The sequence below is a fragment of the Lynx rufus genome, unplaced genomic scaffold, assembly GCF_022079265.1.
Source record: "Lynx rufus isolate CCGP_SWC_20201006 ecotype Redwood Valley unplaced genomic scaffold, mLynRuf1.p SCAF_1, whole genome shotgun sequence".
NCBI lineage: Eukaryota > Metazoa > Chordata > Mammalia > Carnivora > Felidae > Lynx > Lynx rufus.
In genome coordinates, this window is record NW_025814823.1 from 236,018,609 (window position 1) to 236,044,895 (window position 26,287).

The window sequence follows — 26,287 nt, forward strand, 5'->3', positions numbered from 1 at the left end:
AGAACAAAGGGTTTGGGCAGAGGAAGGAAGACCCACATGGCTGATAGGGCAGTAAAATAAAACAAGATCTGAGATTTACACACAGTGAAAGTCTCTCCGAGTTCAAGGAATCAGTTTTCCTTTCATAGCTTTCTACGCCCAAAGGAACATCCTAGAGAGGGGCGAGAGTAAGACTCAGAAAAGGATGGAAGCTTCAGGACGCTGGTGGTAGCTTCAAACGCACAGGAGGCTAACGTTTCTTAAATGATCTGCACAACTGTTCTGGAGATGTGAACCGGCGTTCAGTCGCTAAGCGTTACTGGGGCAAATGTGTCACGTCGGTGGCGAATGCCTCTCACGAACTCGGCATGCTGAGTTGGGGGCCTCTGTCCTTGGCCAGAACAGCGTTTACAGATCAGAGCCGTAAGCAGACCTCAAGGAATCCGTAAGAGCAGGGGCCCGAGCGTCTGCAACTCTCCAAAGAGACAACTGCAAAGCGCTGGCTTGCAGGGTGACGACTTGATAGGATACCAGGATATAAATAAAGCTCCCTTGAAATCGGAGCTCACGGACGCAGGCTCGATGTCTGGGTGGGAAAGTGGTGGATCAGAACCAGAGTCTGTAGCGCAGTGGGAGGCAGGCGTCCCCGCCCTGGAGCGGTGGCTCACCATGAATTCCGGAGGCTGGGTTTGGACACGTAAGCCAATGAAGGCACAAGTGGATGAATGGATGAAGAAATGAATGGGTGGATGGGAACGAGGTAGCTGCTCCTGTGGTCGGGTTACATGGGAGATGGACACAGTGGTTGGGCAGAGAGTCCGGGCTTCCGGGAAGGGAGGCACATCGGTGTGGACTGGAAGGGCAGATCCGGGCAGGCAGGACCCGGTGTCCGCCTCGTACGCTTGAGGATGGGAACCACCCCCCCCCCCCCCCGCCCCCGCCCCATCCCGCTCACGACCTGTCCTGGGAGCTAAATGCAGTGGTTGTCGTTAACACACCCAACTCAGGCCACTACCCCGGGGGCACCAAGCGCAGCACACATTTCCTTCACTCCACGGGTGGGAGGTGACTCCAGCCCAAATTCCGCTCTGCCGGGCTTCACGGCCGTGGCCTCAGGGAGCGGGTGCTATCAACGGATGAGGCGGTTTCAAAGACTATCCAAGACGATACAAAATAAATGGTGTTTTAAAATGTTAAGTTAGGGCCGCCTGGGTGGCCTGAGTTGAGCGGCCGACTTCGGCTCAGGTCATGATCTCAAGGTCCGTGAGTTCGAACCCCGTGTCAGGCTCTGTGCTGACAGCTCAGGGCCCGGAGCCTGCTTCGGATTCTGTGTCTCCCTCTCTCTCTGCCCCTCCCCCATGCACGCTCTGTCTCTCAAAAATAAACATTAAAAATTTTTTAAATGTTAAATTATTCCTGTGTATTTGACATAGCTACCTGACACAGAGCTCAATACCTAGCTGGCTTTCAATAAACGCTTTCTGAGTGAGCTGAACGTCTGTCAGTTTATTCCTGTGGAAACCTTGGATGGAATGAGCGGGAACATTTTTCCTATGGAAGGAAATTGATAACGGTCAATGAGATGCGATTGTAAAAACATCTAAGAAGACATAGGCAGGGCACCTTATGTATGAAAATACTAGATCTAGACCCTACTATTTAAAGTATTCTCACAATATTCTTACATCGTGGTTTCCGGGAACATTCTGTAGAATACAGAACTATGAATGGAAGATACCATTAAAGGTGATTTTTTTTTTTTTACTTTACTAAGGACAAAGCTCTCAAATACAGGAGGTGGATGATAGCTTGCCCCTAAGGCACGTGACCCACTAACTCAGTCTATGCCTGGCCTATGCCACCTGTGTATTTCAGCCCATCCTGGAACCGGCTTGATCCCCAACGCAGTACTCCAGGCCAAAACAAATCACAAGAGTGAGAAGAGCCTTGAAATATCATATAATCCATGCTGTTTTCCAACATAGCAAAACGTATTTGAAACCTTGGTACCCTACAGACGTAACTGACGTTTCACAAAAATGTGACACTCTATCCTGGAAAACACATGAAACTTCTAGCATCTCAAAGAATTAGGTAATAGGGGCGCCTGGGTGGCGCAGTCGGTTAAGCGTCCGACTTCAGCCAGGTCACGATCTCGCGGTCCGTGAGTTCGAGCCCCGCGTCGGGCTCTGGGCTGATGGCTCAGAGCCTGGAGCCTGTTTCCGATTCTGTGTCTCCCTCTCTCTCTGCCCCTCCCCCGTTCATGCTCTGTCTCTCTCTGTCCCAAAAATAAATAAACGTTGAAAAAAAAAATTAAAAAAAAAAAAAAAAGAATTAGGTAATAAAATGACCACGAAACAACTGAACAACCAAAAACCGATGACACCCTCCCACTTTTATCATACTTTGACTTAACTGCTAACTTCTGGACATAGTGTGCAAGGATTGTATTAAATTAACCATTATTGTTATACGTCATTACATCCTTTATTAAATTTCAGGGTCCTCTTGGAACAAAGGCCCTATTAAATCATACGTCTAGGGTCAAAGAACTGGAATGTAAGACATGCTGGGTGTGGGGGGAAGCTCCCAGTTTCACTACAGTACCCAGGACACAAAGGGGATCAGGTTTCCGAGTCACTCTGGCATCTGCATCTCAGACCAGGGTCAGGCCACCAGGCACTGCTGATGTTGATGCTGACGGGGCAGAAGAGGCGCTAGATGAAGACGCGATGCTAACACATGCGATGAAGACGTGACAACTAACACTTAACTCAGGGAGGACAAAGCTAAAGGCACATGGAGAGTCCACACTTGCTTTTTCATCTTTGCAGCTAAGGAGCATGGTCTTTAACGAGGGCACTCACTTGCGAGTCTGTCCTCCAGTTTAAGAGCTTACGTTCATGGCGCATCTGAGTGGCTCAGTTGGTTAAGCGTCCAACTCTTGGTTTTGGCTCAGATCCGTGATCTTGTGGTTCGTGGGTTCGGGCCCCACGTCGATCTGTGTGCTGTCAGCTTGAGGCCAGCTTGGGATTCTCTCTCCCTCCCCACCCCACGCCCCCTCTGCTGCTCTCTCTCTCTTTCTGTCCCTTCACCCTCTACCCTCAAAATAAACAAACTTAAAAAACAGAGCTATGTTTATGAAGACCGGTTTCAGTCCTACTGACTTGGTTAAGTTCAACCTCACAATCTAACACCACAAATAAAACCAACATTCTCAGAGGGCAGTGTTGGGGATTTCCACACTGTGAGTTCGGCACTACCAGACCCAATATCTCAAAGTGTCTGTATCAGACTCTCCAAAAATACAAACTGAAATCCCATTACAAATGATGTTATAATGGGGGGCGCCTGGGTGGCGCAGTCGGTTAAGCGTCCGACTTCAGCCAGGTCACGATCTCGCGGTCCGGGAGTTCGAGCCCCGCGTCGGGCTCTGGGCTGATGGCTCGGAGCCTGGAGCCTGTTTCCGATTCTGTGTCTCCCTCTCTCTCTGCCCCTCCCCCGTTCATGCTCTGTCTCTCTCTGTCCCAAAAATAAATAAACGTTGAAAAAAAAAAAAAACAAACAAAAAAAAACAAATGATGTTATAATGGGATCTATAAATTACTGCAATTATTTATTTTTGTTTTTGAAGAAGTAGGGTTCTTTCATCACTAATTCCAATGATCCCTATGCAAGTCCTCAGAGGGCAGAGAAAGCCATGGCCATATATGTGCGTGAATTCATACATGAGTATGTAAACACACATACACCATATACACATCTATTCCAGAGACAGATACATATGTGTTCACATTATTCATTAACTTGCCCAAACTAAATAGCAGAGGGACTTAAAGAGCCCTTTTCTAAAATAGCATTCCTCTGTCTATCCCCCTGCTCAGCAAATGTGCAATTGAGAAGCCCTTATGTGTCAGTTGCGGGATTAGGCACCAGGTAATTTGCTGGTTATTATTTTATATTCTCCCATCAGTAAACTCTGGATCTTTATACTTCAACCTAACAAAACAGACCCATTTCATAAAATTTCAGAAGAAGTTCACTTACATTTTTTTAAATGTTTATTTTTGAGAGAGAGAGAGAGAGACAGACAGAAAGCGAGTGGGACAGGGGCAGAAAGAGAAAGGGAGACACAGAATCCGAAGCAGGCTCCAGGCTCTGAGCTGTCAGCACAGAACCCCGACGCGGGGCTTGAACTCACAGACCGTGAGATCATGACCTGAGCCAAAGTCGGATGTCTAACCAACTGAACCACCCAGGTGCTCCGGGAAGGAGTTCATAAAAAAAAATTAAATTTTATTAGTGAAAATATTTTGAGATGCTTTAATTCACTTGGAAGATACTTTAAGTGCTGCACCATAACTAAATTTGAGATTCAGGATCCTAGAGATTGTGGCCACACAAATGGTACTTAACTTAGAAAATACGTCACGTTTATTTATGCTGAAAAACAGCTTTACATCATAGGGAATGAGCTGACCTCACTGATTCTAATGGATGTATTTCTGTTTAACTTGAGAAGATATTTCCTCCACGGTCCATGATGACGTTAACTGGTACCAGGATTACGTCTCTGCACACAAAAACTACGTAAAACTGGACAAAATATTTGGGCCAATTGTTCTGGACTTTGCAACAGGCAGCACAGTAGCGTCCCTCAAGAGAAGGGAGATTTGTAATTTGAGTGACACCGCGGCCGCGTCAATCTGCCTGGAGCACCTTGCTGACCGTGGTGCAGAGGTGGGTCCCAGGCAGATAACGCAGTCCCCCCGAATGGACGGTGCAGAGATCAGAGCTGGGCCTGCAGAAGGAGCCAGAATCCATGAGAATATGTGGGACCAGAAAAGAAAAAAGCCACATTAAGCTGGGGGCTGCAGGTGCTTGCCTGAGGATTTCCTGAGGTCCCTCCCGATCCGTGGGGTGAATGGCTGACATACCACATGATGCTTCGTGTGGCCCAGCACGAGGCAGCAGCTTTGGGCTAAGAGCGGACAGGCTGGAGGACAGAGGCCACACCGTGCTGGGAGACACCGGAGTTTGGGCCCGCCCGTGGTAGAGAGACCTCAGTGAGCAGTCTGGGCCCTCAGGGGAGAGCCCGAAGTCCACGTGCGCTGAGTGAGAACCACACTCTAGAGCACAGGCTTTGCCCTTGGGCTAAGGACAGACTGAAAGAGAGGCGCCCTAGGGAAGAACCAAAGAAAGCCTCAAAGGGACAAGGGATCACCTCTTCACATAAATTTATACAACATAAAGTGATCATGTATTATGTTATAAATATACTCAAGGCTGTAAAGGAAAAAGTAGACAGAATGAATGAAAAAAATGGGAAATTCCAGTAGAGAGATATAGCCTGCAAAGAACTAGATGGTATTTCTGGCAACTGAAACTTAAAATAACCCAAACGTAGAGCTTGCTGAATTGTCTAGACAAGTGACGAGGGAGGGCAGAAGCTACAGATGATGACCAACTTTTTATCAGAAACAACGGAGTCCAGTTGAAAGTGGAATTATATCCTTCAAATTTTTAAAGGGTAAAAATACAGAAAAAACTGTTGAGAATTCTATATTCAGAAAAACTATTCTTCAAAGTGGTGGGTGAAATAATGACATTTTCAGAGAGAGAAAAGCTGACATCCTCTGTAGCTGGCCGAGGCAGCCTATAAGGAACGCTAAATCGGGTCCTTCAGGCCAAAGCAAATGATACGATTTGAAGCTGATCCATAAGAATGCATAAGTACTACACGGTGGATTGGTGGGTGAATGTGAAAGACGGTCCAATTTTATTTAAAAGTAACTCCCTGTTGGGGCACCTGGGTGGCGCAGTCCGTTGAGCGGTTGAGCGTCCGGCTCTTGATTTCGGCTCGGGTCACGACCTCCGGAACCGTGAGACCTGTCCCCGCATCGGGCTCCGAGCTAACAGTGCGGAGCCTGCTTGGGAGTCTCTCTCTGCCCCACCCCTGCTCACACTCTCTCCTTCTCCCTCAAAATAAATAAATAAACGTTTAAAAAAGAATAATAAATTAAAGTATCCAAAGCAGGCTCTGGGCTGTCAGCACAGAGCCTCAACGTGGGGCTCGATCTCACGGTTTCCGAGATCATGACCTGAGCCGAGATCAAGAGCCAGTCGCTCGGCCCTTGAACGGACTGGGCCACACGGCCATCCCGTAACTCCCTATTTTAAAACAACCATTAGAACGTTGTGTCAGGTAGCTTGTAACATGCACAGAATAAAATACGTGACAACAGTACAGTGTGAAGGAGGGCCACATGGACTGACTTGTTGTAAGGATCTTGCATTTTACATAGAGTGGCACAATGTTAATTCTACATAGACTGTAAATTAAAGATGCAGCTATAATCTTTAGAAAGACCACTGAAAACTAGTGTAAGAAAGTATGGCTAAGATGTAAATTGAGGAAAAAATAGAATTTTTAAAAGCAAGTTTACTCCGAAAGGAAAGAGGGAACTAAAAAAGAAGTGTGAGCGTGATGCCTGGGTGGCTCAGTCGGTTAAGCATCTGACTCCGGCTCAGGTCATGATCTCACGGTTCCTGGGTTTGAGCCCCACATCGAGCTCTGTGCTGACAGCTTGGAGCCTGGAGCCTGCTTGGGATTCTGTGTCTCCCTCTCTCTCTGCCCCTCCCCTGCTCATTCTCTCTCTGTCTCTCTCAAAAATAAATAAAACATTAAAAAAATTTAAAAAAGAAGCGTAGCCAATAGGAGACAAAATTTAAAACCAACCAATACAATTCCTCACGTTAACCTAATAAACAAGAGAAACTATATAACTACATCAACAGACGCAGAAGACGTTTCCCAAAAGTCAACACGCTTTTGTGATAAAACCTCTCAACGATCTAGGCCCAAAAAGGAACTTCGTCTGTTTGATAAAGGGTAACTATGTAAAACCAACAGCTAACATCATATTCGTTTTCTATTCGTCACTGAAGTTGCTAATCGTAATTGCAATGTAGTTAACACACGGTGTTAGTTGCGGGTATACAATACAGTGATTCAACAGCTCTACACATTACCCCGCGCTCATCCCAGTGAGTGTGCCCCTAACTCTCCTCACCTGTTTCACCCCCTACCCCCAGCTCCCCTCCGGTACCCTGTTCTCTAGAGTTAAGAGTCAGCTTCTCTGTCTCTCTCTTCGGTTTTGTTTCTTAAATTCCGCGTGTGATTGAAATTACACGGTGTTTGTTTTTCTCTAACTTATTACACTTAGCATTATATTCTCTAGCTCCATCCATGACACTGCAAATGCTTTCCTTGGCAATTACAAAGCTCCAGAATAGGCCAAGTGTACCTAAGGTGCTGGGAATCAGAGCAACGGTTGCTCACCGGGGTGGGGAAGGGACTGAATGGGAGAGGGCATGAGGGAACTTTTCGGCTTTACAGAAGTAAGCCACATCCCGATCAGTGTGCCGGTAACACACTGTGTTACAAACGTGGGTAAACACATTGGTGATTCACTGCATGTAAATATCTCCTCAATGACGAAAGGTGTACTGCATTTAACTTCTGGGACTTTCCAAGTGGTGCTAGGGTACCCTGGATGCCACCGCCCACGGTCACAGAGCAAAAATAATGTGGAAACCAGGAGCGTGCTGTAGGAAATCCCACCTTCAAAAAACCAATTAGTGTTATGCTCCTTTCCCTTAACCAACGGAAGAATAACACGCAAAATTCTTAGGGATGTCACACGTTCTGCCCATAAAAGAGGACAACATTAGGAATACGTGCTGCTGGTGACTGACTTATCGCTCTTCTTTAAGGCTGAGATGACCCAGCCGAGGGGACGAGAACCCAGTTCTGGCACATGGATTGTAATTGATCTTAGGGGGGGCTCTCCTTGAGTTGAGAAGAAAAGAGATTATCGCGTTAGATTTCAATTGGAAACTTTCCCGGCGCATTATGAAACGGTGGAGGTTTCTGGAGGATCGTATTTTTGTCTGTTTTCCTCTCGATTTCCTTATAAACTACAGTAAGAGAAATCTCAAAAATAGTGGCTTTCATTTAATGTATGGGTCCCTTCCCTTGTGGCTCGGTACAGAAAGTTCCTAGATCGCCATCGGTCTGCCCGTCTAGCACAAGCACACGTCTCTGCCATATGTGGGGTTTATGTTAGGAAGCCACGCCAGTGATGGCCCCGGGCTCAGCGGAGGAGATAGCAGCTTCTAGGAGAAACTTCTCTAGCAATCCCGTATTTGGGAAATATAATAATCAGAAGCCCTAGATAGGCTGCTTCTCCATAGTAAGTTCCGCTTACATCTAAGGAAGATAGAGCAGGGCGGTGCTGTTTGCTTAACAGCGTTTGAAAAAAACGCAGAGTATTAGCCAACTTACACCAACCAAAGGTTACTGCCGAGCTCCCACGTGATAAATCAGAAAGAAAGAGCTGAACTAACGGGCCAAGTCCGTTCTCCAGTGAAAACTGATACCCACACCAGTATCTACCATCACTTTCTTTGCCAGTAAAACATGTGTTTCCTGTTATAGGAGACCAGCTTTCACATACAGGATTTGACATTTGGTAGGTACCCAATAAATGTAGAATCCATCAATGTCCGTTACACTGAATAAAACGGTTTTATGAGTCACATTGCACTGAACACTTGCCAATAATCACTTGCCTTTTTGAAATCCAGCATGCAGAGTTTGGCTTTCTCTCCAAACTGCCACTTGCACTGAGTGTTTGCATCGTACAACTCTCCCGGCAACTTCTCAGGATACTTGTACTCCTTCACAGGCTTCGGCTGATCAGCAAGGCACAGAGCTTGGGCAGTGCTGAAACGCAGAGGAGAGATGGTGCTGCTCGCGATTCCGGAAGACTTACCAGAGATACGCACTGAGTTACGCCTTGATATTCTCATGCAATCTGACAACACAGCCCGAACAGAGAGGAGGGGGCGTTTTTCTCCGGGGGTCTGACATCAATCTCGATTTTCTCTGGATGCGGGGGCCACATGTCCTCAAATTGCTCATAACGCATCTCATCTTTTCCAGGAGGGCAATTTGTTCTTCATCAGATTTCTCCAGCTTATCACGGGGCAGAGGGAAACGGAATCGCACAACCAGATGGACAACGTGAGAAGCTCCGACGGCAGACACCTTTTATGTATGCTTCTTGCCATGAACGATCAACAGATGGCAATGGGCACTGGGCAAGGCAAACACAATCAACCTCAAAGACTAGAATTTTCTTTCTTTTCCTCCCTCCATTCTTCCTTCCTTTCCTTCCCCTCCTTCCTCTCGTCAGTCCCTCCGTCCTTCCCTCCCTTCTTTCCTTCCCCGGGGCCAGGGACCACCTGCACCACAGCTCACAGCCTCCGGAGGTTTGCCATGGAACACAGCAGCAATTTCTACCAGTAATGCTCTCCACTCACGCTAATTTCTGACTCGATTCCCAAGTCAAGGAGGAAATTAACTCTGCCTAAGTTCACTAGCAGATGGCTAAAGACCAACTAATGATTTTTTCCTACACAAACACGGTATTCCCTTCCTTACGTGCATAGTTAAAATTTTTGCGTTTGGAGGAAGGGAAAACAGTGTTTGCACGTAGCAACTAAACTTTACTTACAACCTTCAACAAGAAAAAAAATCCCCCACCCCTGCATATTCTCAACATACTGACCAAGAGCAGACCCACCCATGCATCCCTACACTTTCCTTTGTGTGGTCACCCACCTTGACCCGGATCATTTTGGCCTCAGTCTCCACGGCCCAGTCCCAGATCCCACTGCCTTGGAGTCCATGCATGCATACCTTCAATTAATATCCACACACAAAACACAAGGGGTGGTACCAGTTAACCGTGGTAAGACATTAATCCCACATACAAGGAGGTCAGAAGCCTTCTGAGAGCAAACCGAGAAAGAGAGATTAAATCAGATGATAGGAAAGTGTTCAGAGCAGTGGCCGGCTCATTGTGCATGTTCAATAAATGACTTGTCTACCACTATTAAGGCAATCATAGTGCAAAAGGATATTTTGAAGTGAAGAAAAACGAATAAAAGCATAATTAACACTCCAAGACAGGAGGGACTTAGCAATTCTGGAACTCCATAGAACCTTTTTCTGATGGATCGCAAATGATTTCTATACACTAGTTCAGTGTTCCCCAGTATCTCCCGGAGGCTACATCAGGGAGGCAATCTTATCCCTACCCTACGGACAGGAAATTAGGACATGTCGGCCAAACGGACCGGCCCAAGCAAGAGACTGAAAATTCAAAAAGGTTCACAGGTTCAGGAATTTTTATAGTTTGCGTAAATGTATGAGCACATGGCCCGAGGACAAGGTTCCCGCCTGGCCAAGAAAAATGAAGCTCACGGACTGGGAGCCTGGAAGAAGGTTCGGGAACACACATACCACTACTGGGATGTAAAAGTCGGTTCCAATTAGCTTCACCTTTGAAGAGCTGCAACTCCCCATGCTGATCGTACCTTGGTCCTTCTGGTTAGGCTCACGCTGGAGCACGTCTGATTTCTACCCTCGGCCCCAGCAGGTCTCACAGCTAAGCGCACGGCCAATGGGGCAGGTGTGAGAAAACCCCACGGTGTGGACGTAAGAAGGAAAAGCGCTGTCACTGTAGGAACAATCCCCCATAGCATCCACACGAACAAAATGTGTTTGGCTCATTTGAATGTGCTGGACAAAAGTCAGGTGACCTACATGTGATAAGCAAAACGATAAGGCTTGTAGATCACATGGAAGAATATATTCAGGACTTTGGGGTAAGCAGAGGTTTTTTTTTCCCCAACAATACACAAAAAAGCGTTAACCCTAAAGGAAAAATAGGGATTAATCTGGTCTCCGTGACACAAAGAAAAACTTCTTTTCACCAAAAGACACCATTAACAGTGTAAATACTGAGTCACAGAGTGAAAGATGATATTTGCAGTACATGTTCTCCATAATGGACAAAGTGTTCCTACTCAGAATATATAAAGCACTCCCATCAAGAGATACAAGATGAAACACTAAAGCCTAATTTTTACAAATTCACAAGAGATTTGAAGAGGCACTTCATTAAAGATTACTCGAGTGTCCCTTAAACATGAAAAAGGCACTCCAGGATCTCTTTAATTAGCACGTTGGAATGCCGCTACCCCCATCGACGGAGCTAAAATGGAAAAGACCGACCAGACCAAGCGACGGCCAGGATTTAGAGCCATGTGAACGCTCGTAATGGCTCTAGACGTGTGACTTGGTGCAACCACTTAGGGAAGCTGTCTGGCAGTGTCTATGGACACTCCAGACTGTGTATTTATGACCCTGAAGTTCCAGTCCTACGTAAAATCAGGGATGTATAGGCAAACACACAGACGATGCAGAGTAGCATTTCTTCTAATAGCCCCAAGTCCGAATCTCAAATGTCTATCACCAACAGAATGGATTCGTAAGCTATGGCATACTCATGCAATCAAAAATAAGTAAACAATGCTATATTTTTATGGTAGCAACAAGGATGAGCCTCATAATCATGATATTTAGCCAATCGCAACAGACGCCGAGTAGCACATAGCTCATGATTCCATTCATAGGGAGTTCAGAAATGGGCAAAACCAGTCTATGGTGTCCTGCATCGGGAGAATGACCATCTCTGGGGAAGGGCTATCTCTGGGGTAGTCACTGTGTCTTGTGCCTTTTTATAAAGGTTAGTTACCACATCCATCACCCCACGTATTTAGAGTTGTGAGCATGTGTCGTGAGGACTTTTAAGGTCTACTCTCCTAGCAGCTGTGAAACGTAGAGTACATCAATCTCTAGTCATCATGCCGCGCACAAGAGCCCCCAGAGCCCATGCATCTTACTGCAAAGTTGTACCTGTGATCACCTTCACCAATGTCCCCAAACCCCCACCGTGGCGGTCACCTCTCCACTCTCTGTTGCTATGAGTTTGGTTTTTTTGATTCCACAGATGAATGAGATCATACAGTATTCGTCTTTCTCTGACTTCCCTCACTTAGCATAATGCCCTCAAGGTCCAACCACGTTGTCAAAAATAGCAGGATTTCCATCTTTCTCATGGCTGAATAACATTCCATCATACATATATCTCATCTTTAGCTATTCATCTGTAGACAGACGACAGACAGGTTGTTTCCTCTCTTGGCTATTATATTGAGCTCTGTACATTGATCTGAGAAGAAGGTACAGTGCCACGTTCACTGTGTGAAATTTCACTGAGCGGAACCCTCATAATTTTGTGCTTTTCTATATATCTGTTTAACCACGACAAAAATAACGTTAATAAAAAAACAAGGCAAGGTCAGAGATATCACAGTGGTATTTCAAAGTCCGTTTCCCACTCTGATTGACGAGCCATAAAAGGTGAACGAGCTTGAGAGATCTTACAGTCGTCTCTCTTCCTTGTCCAAGTCGGGAACAGGGGCCCTTGGAACAGATTATATTACTTGCCAAGGTCGAGACCTTCCCAGACACGACTGGTAAAGCCACGATCAGCATTTGAGCTCTGATCCCCTCTGCTGCTCTTTCTGTCACAGGGCAGTGCCTGCTCTCCCGTCTTCCTGCAGAAACTAAGGACAGCTGTGGCTTGGTTTTTCTTAAGACAAACGTTATACAGCAGAGCAAGATGTGAACTGAAGTGCATTCTTTCCATTACACCCAAAAGTATGCTTAATGGGCTCTCAGGTCAAATCAAACCTTCTCCTTGACAGAGGGGGTATGGGGTATGGAAGGGGACCCATGTATCCTTTAAACTCCTGGTTCCCAGTGACGGCCCCCTTTCCCATGGACTGACTTCGATTCATAGGGTCAGAGGGGAGGTACATTCACAGGTCTGCAATAAAGGATTCACATTTTTAAAAAGCACATTGAAGATGAGTCCCCGTTGTCATTAAACTAAATTAATGAGCTCAAATTTCCCTAATCCTAGGTCTCCCAGACGCAGACATGAGTACATGGGATGAGGTCTGTGTCCGTTCACAGGAAATGACGCATGACTTCACTGACTAGGTCGATGAATTTACTCCAAACACGTATCTGTCCTTCCTGACTACCAACTGTGGAGAAATGCTGTGCTGACAACTTCAGACCAACCGAGGTCCTTTATTATATATTTTTTCCACATACCAAATGCTAGACTGCTACTAAAGGCAAGTGGATTCATCTTTATAAGTTAGCCACTTGTCCTTACTCATTGCTGGGATCGGATCCAAACAGCTGCCCAATTGGCGGAGAACAGGATCGTGATTACGTGGAAATCAGGAAGTCAGCAAACATGTCAAAGAAGACAGTCTCCGATTCCTTACACCAATAAGACACCACTGTTAACACAGTGTAGACGTGTCTGATTCACGACTGGCCACCCCAAGTAAAAGAAAGCTTGGGTGAATCTGACAACGGGAGGCTCTCTTGGAAAATGTAACTTTTCAAGAAAACAAATGGGTGACATGCGTAATCTTGCATATCTGTTTATAATCATGTGGCCCAGAGAAATTAGCAGAGTTCTTGCAAATAAAGGTTTATTACGGAATTGCCCCACAAGGGTTTTACTGATGGACACAAAAACAAATGAGCACACTTGAGCAGACATCGAACCGTCCTGGGATCCCAGAGCAAACATGTCTTTGAACCAGACTCTTGGCAACCCCTCCGAGGGTCACAGTCTGATTCGAAGATCACAGCCCATATCTAATGTCATCAAAACAATTGTTCCCTAAGCATATAACAATTTCCCTTCCACGAGATCTCCTATATTTCTTGGCAGCTTAAAAACTTTATCTGGACTCTTTTACGATGCTGATTCTCACTGCACACCCAAACTTCGCATCCCTGGCTTTCCAATAATTGTCCGAGAATGTTTCAAAAAAATCAAAAATGTTTATCTTCATCATCACCGTTAAAATGAAAAAGCTATAACATTTTGAAAAATAATCTAGAAAATTACAGGGAAGATTTGTGATACAGAAGACTACAATTTCCCTTGTTAATACCAATAAGAGCATCGTGAGCTTAAGTTCATGCCCTTTTTGACGACGGAAAGCAGAATTCTTCACACACACACACACACGCTCACACGCACCTCAAGCAAATCTGAACCGGTGTCAGAAAGAGCCACAAACCATGCTAACAATCCCCACCTCGACCCCATGAGGACCCCACACAGGGAACAGCAAATGTCAGAACGACCCCAATGGGAGAATAATGACCACACTGTTTTTGGTAATAGAAATAGAAGAAAAATGATCAAGCGTTATCTTCCTAGAATGCAGATTTATATTACCAGGAGTTGGATATTATCCACAAAATCTCACTCTTCTTGGGGGCCATAAGATACGGAAGGCGGCCATCATTCCGATAGGCATTAAGTAGGTTGACTGATAGGGGGAAGGACCCCAAGCTGAAGGCTGTTAGTCAGGATGCTGGCTCAGAAGAGTCGTGCAAGGTCATCTGGAGAACTGAATGAACAGACAGCAAGAAAGGGAAACCAGCCGTGGGCTCACAGCTCCACGTGCGTGTGGGGGGCAGTCTGAGATAAGGGGCAAACTGGGGGTACCAACAGAAAGAAATACCCATGTGACCCCACCCTATGGTGTGCTATAAACTAGAGGATGTCACTTATGTAATGGAAAAAAAAAAAAAAAAGGAAAGAGAAGGGGCTTGACCAAAAAAATAATGAGAAAAAGAGAAAAAGAGAGGAGAAAAAAAAAAACAACAAAGAAAACCTAGAACCCAAGATAAGGAGCTCATCGAAGCTAGCCAGAGCGGCCGGGGGAAACCTGAATGGGGTCTGTGGGGCACAACAGGAACCGCGGACTTTCGCCCTTAATCCCTGTCTCGGAAAAACTAGTTCTCAGTTTTGACTGTAGGAACGGGCATCAGTTACAAACTCTGGCCGCTAACTTGGTGGTTCTTGGGTGTCGCCATTCTGTTTTTCTTCCACCAACTCTGGTCGAGCCGATGTGGGTCCTGCACCCTGCAGCTACGTGTCCCCTGTTCACCTGCTGGCATCATGGTGTGGCAGAAACGGGAAAGGTAAGAGCATGTGGTCTTGGTGCCTGGGACAGGCCCAGGATGGACCCCCTCTAGCGGGGGTTCCAGAGGACAGTAGAAAGGGGGAGGTCATCAGGTGACGTGGGGAAGCGTGTGCACAGGTAACCACTTCCTATCCACGTCTTCGTCATGTGTGTCTATTAACATTTATAAGCACTCACTGTATGCCATATAATTAGTTAGGAGTATGTAATATATTTTACATAGCATATACATATACATATGTGTGTGTGTGTGTGTGTGTGTGTGTGTACATATATATACACACAGTGTCATCTTTTTTAAAGAATTCTGTGCTGGCAAAAGCTTTGTTTTCCTTGAAATATCAGCATTTGCCCTATTTTCTGTTAATAGGAAATGGATTTGATCTCCTTTTTTGCTTTGGTTTCTAGAAAGACCAAATTTGCCCAATCTCAAGCTTCAATAGCGCAGCCTAAGCATACATTTTAAGACTGACATTTTTGTGTGTTTTCGCGTTGCCTCTTCATTTTTTATTTCCATCTGCTTTTCCTCTTCAGCCGACTGTCAATTCTAATTATTTTTTTTTGTTTGTTTTCTTGTCATGACCTGCTCCAAAGTCTTACGGGAAGGTGGTTTTGGCGGCTACCTTCTGCCAAGAATATACCTTCCATGCTGAATCTCAGAAATGTGAACGCATCTAATTGAGAACTAAACACGGCAGCCCGTCTCCTGCCAGCACAGATGCATTTTGGGAATCAAGAAGCACACGCTTCGTATCTCCTTGACGAGGATCAGTGGGTTGTGGAGGGCCGGTGTGTTTGTCAGAGAGCGGGCGCGAGCCTTCCACGTGTCTGGAAAAACAGAATATGTTTCTGTGTAATGAACACGCGTGCCCTCCCTGCTGAGCCGAAGCAATTCTTCCCAGAACCAGGGAAATAACGTTCTTGAAATGACAAAGGTCGGGGCACCTGGGCGGCTCAGTCGGTTGAGTGCCCGACTTCGGCTCAGGTCATGATCTCACAGCCCGTGAGTCGGGCTCTGTGCTGACAGCTCAGAGCCTGGAGCCTGCTTCGGATCCTGTGTCCCCCTCTCTCGTTGCCCCTTCCCTGCTCCCACTCTCTCTCTCCCTCTCAAAAATAAATAAACATTAAAAACTTAAAAAGAAATGATGAAGGTAGAAAGTGGGGTAACTTTTAGGAGGGAAAAAACATCTGACTACAGTCTGTTCCAGGGGCCACCGCCAGGTCCCAGGAGAGTGTGTTCACAAGGGAAGACAAGGGACGCTGGGGGTTCAGATGGACACGGCACCTCCACTCTCCGGCCCGCGTGCCAGCAGCCTGTGCTGGTGGTCAGAGATGAGTTGTCTTCACTGAGTTAAGAGCTACTTTCTTTTTTTTTACGTTCATTTATTTTTGAGAGAGAAAGAGAGTGAGAAGGGAGGGGCAGAGGGAGAGAGGGAGAGAGGGGGAGAGAGAGAGAGAGAGAGAGAGAGAGAGAGAGAGAGAGTCAGTCCCAAGCAGGCTCCGTGTTGTCAGTGCAGAGCCCAACCTAGGGCTCGAACTCATGAACCGTGGGATCATGACCCGAGCCGAGATCAAGAGTCGGACACTTAACCCACGGAGCCACCCAGGCGCCCCAGAAGCTACTTTCCAAACAAAGGCTCTCCCTCATCTTTTTAGTATTTGAACCAACTAATTTTGTTGAGATAAAAACAAAAGGAGAAGCCATGATTTCAATAGAATTGCTTCTCCTTGGCTACTTGCTTCCAGGCTTCTTGGGATCAGTAGAGCGAGGCCAGGGCCAGGGGCCAAAATGCCTAGACTCCCTTCCCGACTCTGTTTCCCCACATTACTTCCCCTGTGGCAGGAGCTGGGGCCGCTGCTGAGCTCAGCTGGCCCTCTCTTTCACCGTCATGCCCTTTTCCTTCAGAGCACGTGGGGAGATGACATTCCTTACCCACCCCGTGCGATCCGGGCCATCAGCCGCGCTCTCGCTGCCAGGAATGCGGCCCTGTCCTGCTCCGGTCACCACCAGCTGCGGTGACAAGTAGGCCCCACAAGAAGGGGAGACCACAGGGCGGGAGGACCCGTTCTCTGCATGACCACACACAGCACACTTGCTGATCTGCGCACGACCTTCTGAGTCAGAAGTATGCTCAGGGTTAACAGGTAAAACCAAACTCCAAACTCAAAGTCTTGAGATCTGGGGGGTAGATCCAGCCTTACTAGCCAACTAAGGCTGCTTCTTAAAGTCCCTTCTTTCTCTAAAACACTTAAAATCTACTATCTCTTTTTCAGGGGGTCAAACCCTCCTTCCCCAATGTTCTAGACCCTAGATGAATTAGCACTATAGTAAAACTTTCCAAAAATAATTATTAAAATTACAGGAATTTAGAGCCAAGCTAAGGTATATATACTCAAGTTTTCCCTCCTAATAAGAAATGTAGTTTGTGGAAAAAGAAACACACACACACACACACACACACACACACACACACGTACGTGCGCGCGCAAGTTACGTGTACTTTACAATCGTGCGCACAGGTCTTTCTGTTCACGAATACAAAATGGTTAGTTACAGAAGTGAGAAGTTAAAAAAACCAAACGTTGGTGACAAATACTTTGATTTGGTAAGCACCCTGGGTTTCCTTTGAGCCTCAAGGTCAAATGACGTCGGGTTAAGCCTGCCAGACTCGGTGCTCTAAGGAAGTGTCTGGCAAACTTCTTGGCCAAGTGGCATCTTCAAATGGGAACCGTCTACAGGAGTCACAGCCACCCCTGGGCTGCCTGGACAGAATGAGGCTGACCGAGCAGGGCTCCCCAAAGGCACGCAGAGACACACGACCAGCTCTCGGAGTTCCTACCTTAAAAATCTGTGCAGATACTGGCGGCTGCAGGGTGACCAGGAGAAGACCCCGTTGCGTCCTGCCAGCGTAGGGGACATGATGTTCCCCTCCGACTTTTTGCACATGTTGCCTTCTCCGTCATGGACCATGCCAAAGCTACGAGAGAGAGAAACGGTTCCTTCAAAACACAGAACAGTGCCGATGATCCACTATATTCTACAAAAACACACGTCAACACCGTGGACGCCTCCACTTCTGCATGCCGGTCGGGCCGAAATGAACTGTCTGTGTAGCCAAGCTGTGGAGACTACCCACGTATTCACAGACCTTTCCTGAAGGACTGCCATTCGGTGAGTTGTTCTGAAAGTGCACACCAAGCACCAAAACGGACGTGCCTCCTAAAGGCAGAGGTCTTAATTACGAGGAAGCATTTCAAGGAGGGTACGGAGGGCAGGTCACTCGATCTTGATAAAGCTGATAACCGTCCTGGACTGCTTTCTTCTCTCCGCACTCTTTTCCGCTCACCAGGGATTTTGAGAACTCCCAGATGTTTGCGGGAAATACAAACGCAGGCTCCCCAGGTGAGTTGGGTGCTTCCCACGGTTAGAGAACTGACCGCCTGGTGCAGCTGCCCGTGGTGCTGACATTTCGTCCTTGCTCCCATCCAGGGCTGCTCCGCCTCAGGCCACTGCTGGGGGCTGTCACGGCTGGACGGCGCTCGACCGCACTCCCTACCTCCCTTATGGACGAAGGAGGGCCGTGGAACCCCAGTGGGTGGCTCTGGCTGCCTTTACCTGTGGGAATTTTTTCAATGCACCGTTCCTCCTGACTAAAAACCAGATCACTCTGGGGCTCCAGCCCTAACTTAACACAGGGGGACTTGTCAAGCTACCTTGGCTCTTGGAACGCTTAATAGGCTCCTTTATGGATGCGCTAATTGCACAATGCCAACTGGCATCCCATGACTGTCACTTGTGCAAACGCTAGCCCTGTGCCTCTAAGCATCCCATTAACCGAAGCAACCTCTCTCCACCAGGTCAGCTTCTTCTTCTTAACCTCCGAGAGCTTTGGCTCTTTGGAAGAGTCTCACATTGCCGTCTTCACCTACCGCAGGACAGCACGACTAATCGCGTTGGGAAGAAAGCCTGGGGGACTTGGAGCTCCCGATGACCCCGAAGGCTTCCCATTAGGGCAAACCTATTCTTAGAGAATCAAGTCACTGCTGGCTATTAATGTCCGGGACCTGCCAAATCATTGTACGGATTCTTAGATAATGGGGTTCCGCACGAATGGGGTACAGGGCAAAGGGGAAAAGAAGGGGACAAAGCAAAGGAGGGTGAGATGGATGCTGAATCTGGGGACGTTCTGCCACCAAGGATCCCACGATGAGAGGAGGCAGGGCAGCAGGGACAGAAGACCCAGAACCCTGGGGAAGCGGGCTCCCGCAGTGGGCCGGGGAATCTGCCCCTGTTGCTGAAGCCGAAGACCCATCTTCCCCCTTAACTGGTTTGCTGATAGAGATTTAATAGTAACAGTAAAAAGAGCAACTAATATTTGCAAGCACTCGCTATTTTTCAAACAGGGTATTAAACGCGTTCTCTGTATTTTCTAACTTAAACCTCGCCGAAAGCCTGCAAGGTGGGTACGGCGTCGTGGCAGCAAGACTGAGGACTGGAGAGAGCCATGCCCACGGTCTCAGGGTCAGGACTAGGACGTGACATTCCTGACCTCAGAGCCCAGGCGGGACCCATGCAAGAGTGTAACGCGAGCATGATTGAAGGGCGTAGCCAAGGAAATCTGGCGTGCAAACATTGTTGAATTTCTGCAAAATTCCTGCTCAGTACCAAGGGTGATGCAGATGGGAGTCATTTCAGCCTCCACCCATCCTCTCAAGTTCTATTAAAAGCAATCAATCAAGGCCAGGGTAACCATATAGCAGAGGAAATGTGTTATGGCTACGAAAAGGATTCAGACTGTAATCACATATGGGGGGCTGCCTTGGGGAGACCGTGATGAAAACGAACCATCGAAGTGCCCTCCCCTGGCCGGCCCTTGACCCGACTATGAAGCAGACACATGCGTCGTGGTCCAGTAGGTACCCCAGATAAATCTGCTTCCCCTCTGCCTACATTTCTAAGGAAATAAAAGCCACAACATCCCGGGTCTGGGGACACGTGCGTCTTCAACTTTTTCATCTAAGGTATTTTCAATGACTCTTTCTAGAATGGATTCTCAAACCCCACTGCGAGCCCCACTATTGGAGGGTTATTTTTCCAAGTAGTGCAGTGCCCATATCTTGTACAGCACGTTAGCATGAAAGTACCACACGGTGATCGCATTTGATATGAACATTAATGAAGTCATGGAAGGATGCACAGAACGCATTTTGAAGATAAGATTGGCATTTGGCAACCAAGAAATATAATTACTATTAAGTTATACATACCAGACATTTTTTTTTGCTACTGTGAACCACAGTATCTTATTCAAAGTCTTTCTCATCCCATACGTTAAAACTATTAACATATTTTTTCTTTCTTACGGACTAGCTTCTAAGTTTCTAAAGGACATCCACTCTTCTTATCCATGCTTAGCCCCAGGCCAATGCACTCACTAGCTGATGACAGGTTCTCCACTGATGTCTGCTGAATGAACAAAGACCAACCTTCCAGCCCAAACACCAACCCAAATACCAAACACCCAGATGTAAACCTAATTTCGGATTAAAACGGACTTGAGACTTATATTCTGGTGGGAGATGCTTTTAATGCCTCCTACGGTATGTTCTGAGTGATTCAATTACATCAGCAAGCACACAGTTCCTCATTAGTGATGCTACACCCAGGATGATGAAAAGCCCAATATTGTGAGAGGTTGTGCTCATTATTTCAGGCTGTTCAGACAGCAGTAGCTAAGGCAACAAGAAACCCTCGAAGTAGCCACAGGCCAATGTCATCTGGATGGTTCGATCACACCCTTGGTGCAATATGCCACAGGTGGACCTCAGGGTCTCGAGCTCTGATGTGGACTTTTCAAGAAGCACAACCCAAGATGGAAAGAGTTGGCATGGACGGGGCATCAGGAGGGTCCCAGGGGCCAGGGCGCATCAAACAACCAGAAGAGTGTGGGCTGTGGAGGTGGAGGCCTCCATCAGGGTCGTGCCCTGACATTCACAAGCGTTGGGATTTCAAAAAATCCCTTAAGTCACCAAGCCTCAGTTTCCTCACCCATATAATGGGGGTAATAAAACCTGGCTCTTAAATTGCACAGAAGATCTGGTACCACACATACCACAAGGAAAACTCATAACTTCGACCCACTTCCCGGATTCAAATGTTGGTCTTGGTAAAATTGCTCAATAGCGAGATGTTACTTGTATACATATGGTGTGTGTGTGTGTGTGTGTGTGCGTGCGTGTGTGTGTGTGTTCAGCCAAAGGTCAATAGGTTTCAAACGCCCTTTGGATACAGAAACAAAAAAAGTCTCAGGAAGAACAATAGATAAAATTGGTGAGAAATGAGCCTCTGGCCTTCCTGGGCTCCCTGGGGGACAGTCTGACAATCACTGGGTCAGATGAGATCTTCAAGGAGCTGTTGCCTTGATGTTCTACAAACCCTCAGAATCTTCGGGGCCTCCCTGACCCAGCGGTAGGGGCTCAGGTTGATGACAGCACACGGCCACAACTCGGGGAGGTTTCAACCTCACCATCGGATGCTCGAAAGGGCATCTAACCTCACCAGCCAAGCCTGCTGGAGCGGATTGCGGTAGCGACCCGATTCTGCCTCTTTCGACTCCCCTGGTCTTCCCTGACTTGGTCTCTTGCCACGCCTACGGCCCATGTGGCCCGACCCTTGCGCGCCTTGTCTATTTTGCCTTTCTGTTAAGACTCTTGGAGGCAGTGGATTACCAGTCTTTTCGTGGAATCCTACACAAGGCTCTGCTGGCAGAGTGGACGTTGTGACCAGTGAAAGTCAGTACATGCGGGAGAAGATGGGCGACAGAACGATAGCTCGTGAACACTTCTTCTTTTTTTAATTTTTCAACATTTAGCTTTGAGAAAGACAGAGACAGCATGAGTGGGAGAGGGGAAGAGAGACAGAGAGAGAGACAGAGAGAGAGACAGAGAGAGAGAGAGAGACAGAATCCCAAGCAGACTCTGCGCCCGATGCAGGGCTCAAACTCACGAAACCAGGAGATCATGACCTGAGCCAAAACCAAGAGTCAGAGGCTTAACCGACTGAGCCACCCGGGTGGCCCTCACGAATACTCCTAAGCACAGCAAATATGTTCGAGGACCGTCTCGATGGTCTGAAATGATAACGCAAGTTAAGCATTTAAGCCTGTGTTGTAGGCTAGGCATGCTCAGATCATGTAATACGCCTTCAGCTGCACCCGCACACGCGTGCCAAGGATCTCACAGACTCTCTTGGTTTTGCAGATGGAAACCTAGGTAAGAGAAGACCGTGTGATGTACGCTGATCACTGCCAGGAGGTGGGAGAAGCCCAGTGGATCCGGAATCCCAGGCCCAGGGTCTTCCTCCTCAAATGGCACGACTTCCTTTGTACGTGAGGATTTTCCAAATGGATCCATGCCATTCAGGCGACATATTCTCCAAACCATGTAGCTCAGCACTCAACGTGTCTGTGCCAGTTCTCGACACCTGCATCTAGCAAACCACACGTCCTATGCCAAGTGATTGAATCTAACCAGGAAACTCACTCTACGCCATGGATTAGGAGCAAACCCGACTCAATCGCACGTCCTAAAGGAGAACACACACCCTCACTTCCGGTTGCTGTGTCTGTCTCTCCCTTTCCAACACAAATCCAAACACAGGTTCTTGGCCATTTCTGTGTATAGAACAGATCCCTCGATATAATCCAGAACATGTCCTGAGAAGAAAATAACTGAACTTAGTAGGAAAAATGGGCTGGACAGTGACTGAGATCTTTCTTGGAGTTAGAGGTTAGACCATCTGGCTGAAAGGCATGGAAAATAGCACTCCTCCAACCTCAGCGATGTCCTCTGAGTATAAACAAACCTGAAGAAGTAAAAACAGGATGTTTCAAAGAGTCCTAAAAAAAGTGGGGGAGGGCCCGGGTGGCTCATTCGGCTCAGGTCATGATCTTACGGTCTATGGGTTCGAGCCCCACGTCTGGCTGTGTAATGACAGCTCAGAGCCTGGAACCTACTTCAGGTTCTGTGTCTCCCTCTCTCTCTGCCTGTCCCCTGCTTGCACTCTCTCTCTCTCTCTCTCTCTCTCTCTCTCTCTCTCCCTCTCTGTCAAAAATAAATAAACGTTTTTAAAAAGTCCTAATAGATATAAAACTTTTTAATTCTTAAGGTTACAGAACTCAAAAAATTGACTCTGCACGGAGCTCACTGCCCGGCGTGCTTTTTACGTTATGATGTTGGATCCACGTACCAAAGCTGTAATTCTCCATGGAGTAATACTTAATAAAGAAATGAAGAAATGTGTACATTTTCAATTTAACGAAAATCCACGGAGTCAGATCACTGAGCCCTGCCGTGCCCTTTCCCATTTGATGTCGTCACCGCAGCAAATGACTCATCTGAGATACTCTTCGTTCGTCTATTTGCGCCTCCCTGAGCCATTCCGTCCATTCATCCATTCACAGTTGCTGAACACGCGGCATCATCTACCTGCCACGCTGGCGAAGCGGAGACAGGAGTGTCCCCAGTGGTCTCCACGGTTGGAGCCGCATGTGAAATCGCTCTGCAGATCTCACAAAAAGTGTTACAAACAGCAGGTGCTACCATTACCACTACGTGATTGTTACCACTGTTCCTATCACTGTCCCTCGTTTTGCCACTCAGCACACACAACTCCTCTACACATCTCCTGGGTGTATTTCCTATTTCCTCAATGTGATCAGAAGCTACTTCACCGGCCACACGAGAAGTTCAGAGCGCCCGCTTCCTGTCTCTTGTGTGATGTCCTCTAAATGTCCAGTGCTCCAGAAGGGGCGGACAGTTTCCCGGAGGTTAATTCTATTAGGAGCGGGACTCCCTTTCATCCAAGCCTACAGCCCATCTCCCTCCTCCCATCCAGAGTCCCACTTGCAATTAAAAAGCTTTTATCTGGCTTGGGAAAAAAAGTACTTTTTCCATCTTGACCCGGTGCTAGTGATGAAAGGCGGTATTAATTGACTCCTAAGGAAAAAAAAAAAGGAAACACTGATCCCTGCTGACACAGACGGATCCAGTTTACCTTTTGTTAGACCCACCGGCATCTACGGGCATTGCCAGTGCGCGTGCTTCGGCTGCTCATCTAATACTGAGCTGCTCAGCCCTCGCTGACTTAAATATTTCTTACCTGGATGGTTTAATTAAATTCAGGTATGGTTCAGGGGACAGCAAGAGCCTCATTTCGTTAAAATAATGAGAGTTTTGAAGTTTTAACTCTAGCAGTCTATTAAAAACACAATTGTGACTTAACTGAAAGGTTCAAAAATATAGGGGCAATTTTCCAGGTACTGAAAAAGGCAATCATTACCTATAATGGTGAAGGGATCAGAAGCAGGATATAAGCTTCATGTTCAGGTCATCAGTTTACATGGCCAAGTGCGCAGGGCTCCGTGGGGGTCCACTAAAGACAGGTGCATGCATTCGCACACGCGCGAGCGCGCACACACACACACACACACACACACGCTGTGGACAGGTCGAGAGGGCATGGCCTCTAATGGGATGGAGGGGTCAGTTTTACAACAACTGAATCACAAACACCGCCTTTTGCAGATCTTGTGATTTGCAAGTAAAATCAGGGTGAACGTAAAAAAAAAAAATAGAAAAATGACAATTCCTGGTTGTGCATTTTCTGGGAGAAAGTTCCGGGAGAGCCGTCGTTCAGCAGAAAGACACCTGTGTTCTCACTGCCGGTGCTCACGCTAATGGGGGCAAGGGCAGGAAGTCAGCAGGTGCAGCACGTGGGCCTCGATAAAGGAACAAAACCTTCACGGGGATGCCTTGACCTGAGGCAGTTTACAGAATCACTAGCCCAAGAAACCTTAGTTACGAATGACAGTTTCTGTAACTAACTGATGGGAATGTTCTGTTGTTCAGGAACAAATGTAAAATGTTCGTGCAGAAAGATGCCAGCTGTTGCTAAGTGCTGCCGTCCAGCAGCGGCGTCCGTCTGTCCAAGCCCCGGGCTCACCACTCACTCCGGACGCCGTCCCATTTCAAAACCGACAACGCTGGGCGTACGGGAATGTGGGCAGAGGGCCAGCTCCTACCAGGTCCAACGCCTGGTCCGAGCTGCCCTCCCCAAACTCTGCTTGGGGCACTGATCAACTAACATCTCTGCAAGTTACAAAAGGGATGGAAGGAGGCAAAACTCCAGGGTAACTTGTTGATAATATGAGGCCTTGTCACTATCGCCCCCAATAGGAACCCACCGGGGAAGGAGAGCCAGGCACAGGACTCAAGTTCAGAACAGGACGGAGGAGAGGGGGCTGATACAAGTGTGTGCAATCGTACACGCACCTACGAGACGTAAAGGAAGAGCAGAGAAAGGACGGCCGGAACGCGGGAATTTCCACGGCTTTCGACTGTGCACAGCCAGGCACCAAAACAGAAACATAACAAGTACCTAAGGGACAGCACGTCTCACCTGTCGGTGACATTCTCACCGGATATATGTGAGGCCCCTACAGACCTGACCCAACGATCAGTGTTTCTGTGGCAATTGTCCACTAGGGAAAACAGCCTGGGTTTCACTCTCCCACACGGGTGCACTTACTTGTGTCCAGACTCATGGGCAATGGTGAAGGCCAGTCCAAGCCCTGTGTCTTCATTAATAGTACAGCTGCGGTATTTACTGCACATTCCACTGATGGGCGCAAATCCTGCGGGACACAGACATCAAAGGAATATACGGCAGCACTGTTGCAGTAAAATAAAGAGGGTGTATTGTATAGGTGTATGAGTCCTCCGTCCTTTCCAGAAGTGTGGTTCGCACCTGCGTGTGGTGAAATCTGGGACACCCCTGGACAAGTGCATTAAGGGTTCTTTGCAACGCGAGCGGGAGGGATCTTCTCTCCGCATGGAAAACAATTCATGGCTCTAAGTGGTGTTCACATCACAGGTTATGATAATGGGGGCCAAGGAGAAAAGGGGATTCACTGCAGGCGAAGCAGATTTTCTACATTTGTCTATAAACATCTGTGTTCTAGAAAGCCCAAATAAAAAAGTGCTATATGGTGTAGGTGCATCAGGAGGTCCCCAAGACCAGCCCAGGTTCAAGGACTCGCCGGGGGGATTCCCGGGACTCAGGCTTTGTCAAACTCACAGGTATCGTTTCATACGGATAGCAAAGGATGAGAACAAAATCATCCAAGAGAACAGGTGCAGGGGGGGAGGTGTGGCAGAAACCAGGCACGAGCTGCCAGAGCCCTCCCCCCGTGGATCCGCAGAGGACACACCTAATTGCCCCCAGCAACCTGTGGCTGTCTCA

General features: G+C 47.4%; 1 protein-coding gene across 1 annotated transcript in view; it reads right to left on the reverse strand.

Moving 5' to 3' along the window:
• The window catches only part of ADAMTS16 (ADAM metallopeptidase with thrombospondin type 1 motif 16), a 160,176-nt gene that overhangs the window by 79,934 nt on the left and 53,955 nt on the right, over positions 1–26,287 (reverse strand). The window contains 3 exon segments of the mRNA XM_047074474.1: positions 8,614–8,767; positions 17,826–17,963; positions 25,574–25,679. Of these exon segments, the coding sequence (XP_046930430.1) occupies positions 8,614–8,767; positions 17,826–17,963; positions 25,574–25,679 (398 nt within the window).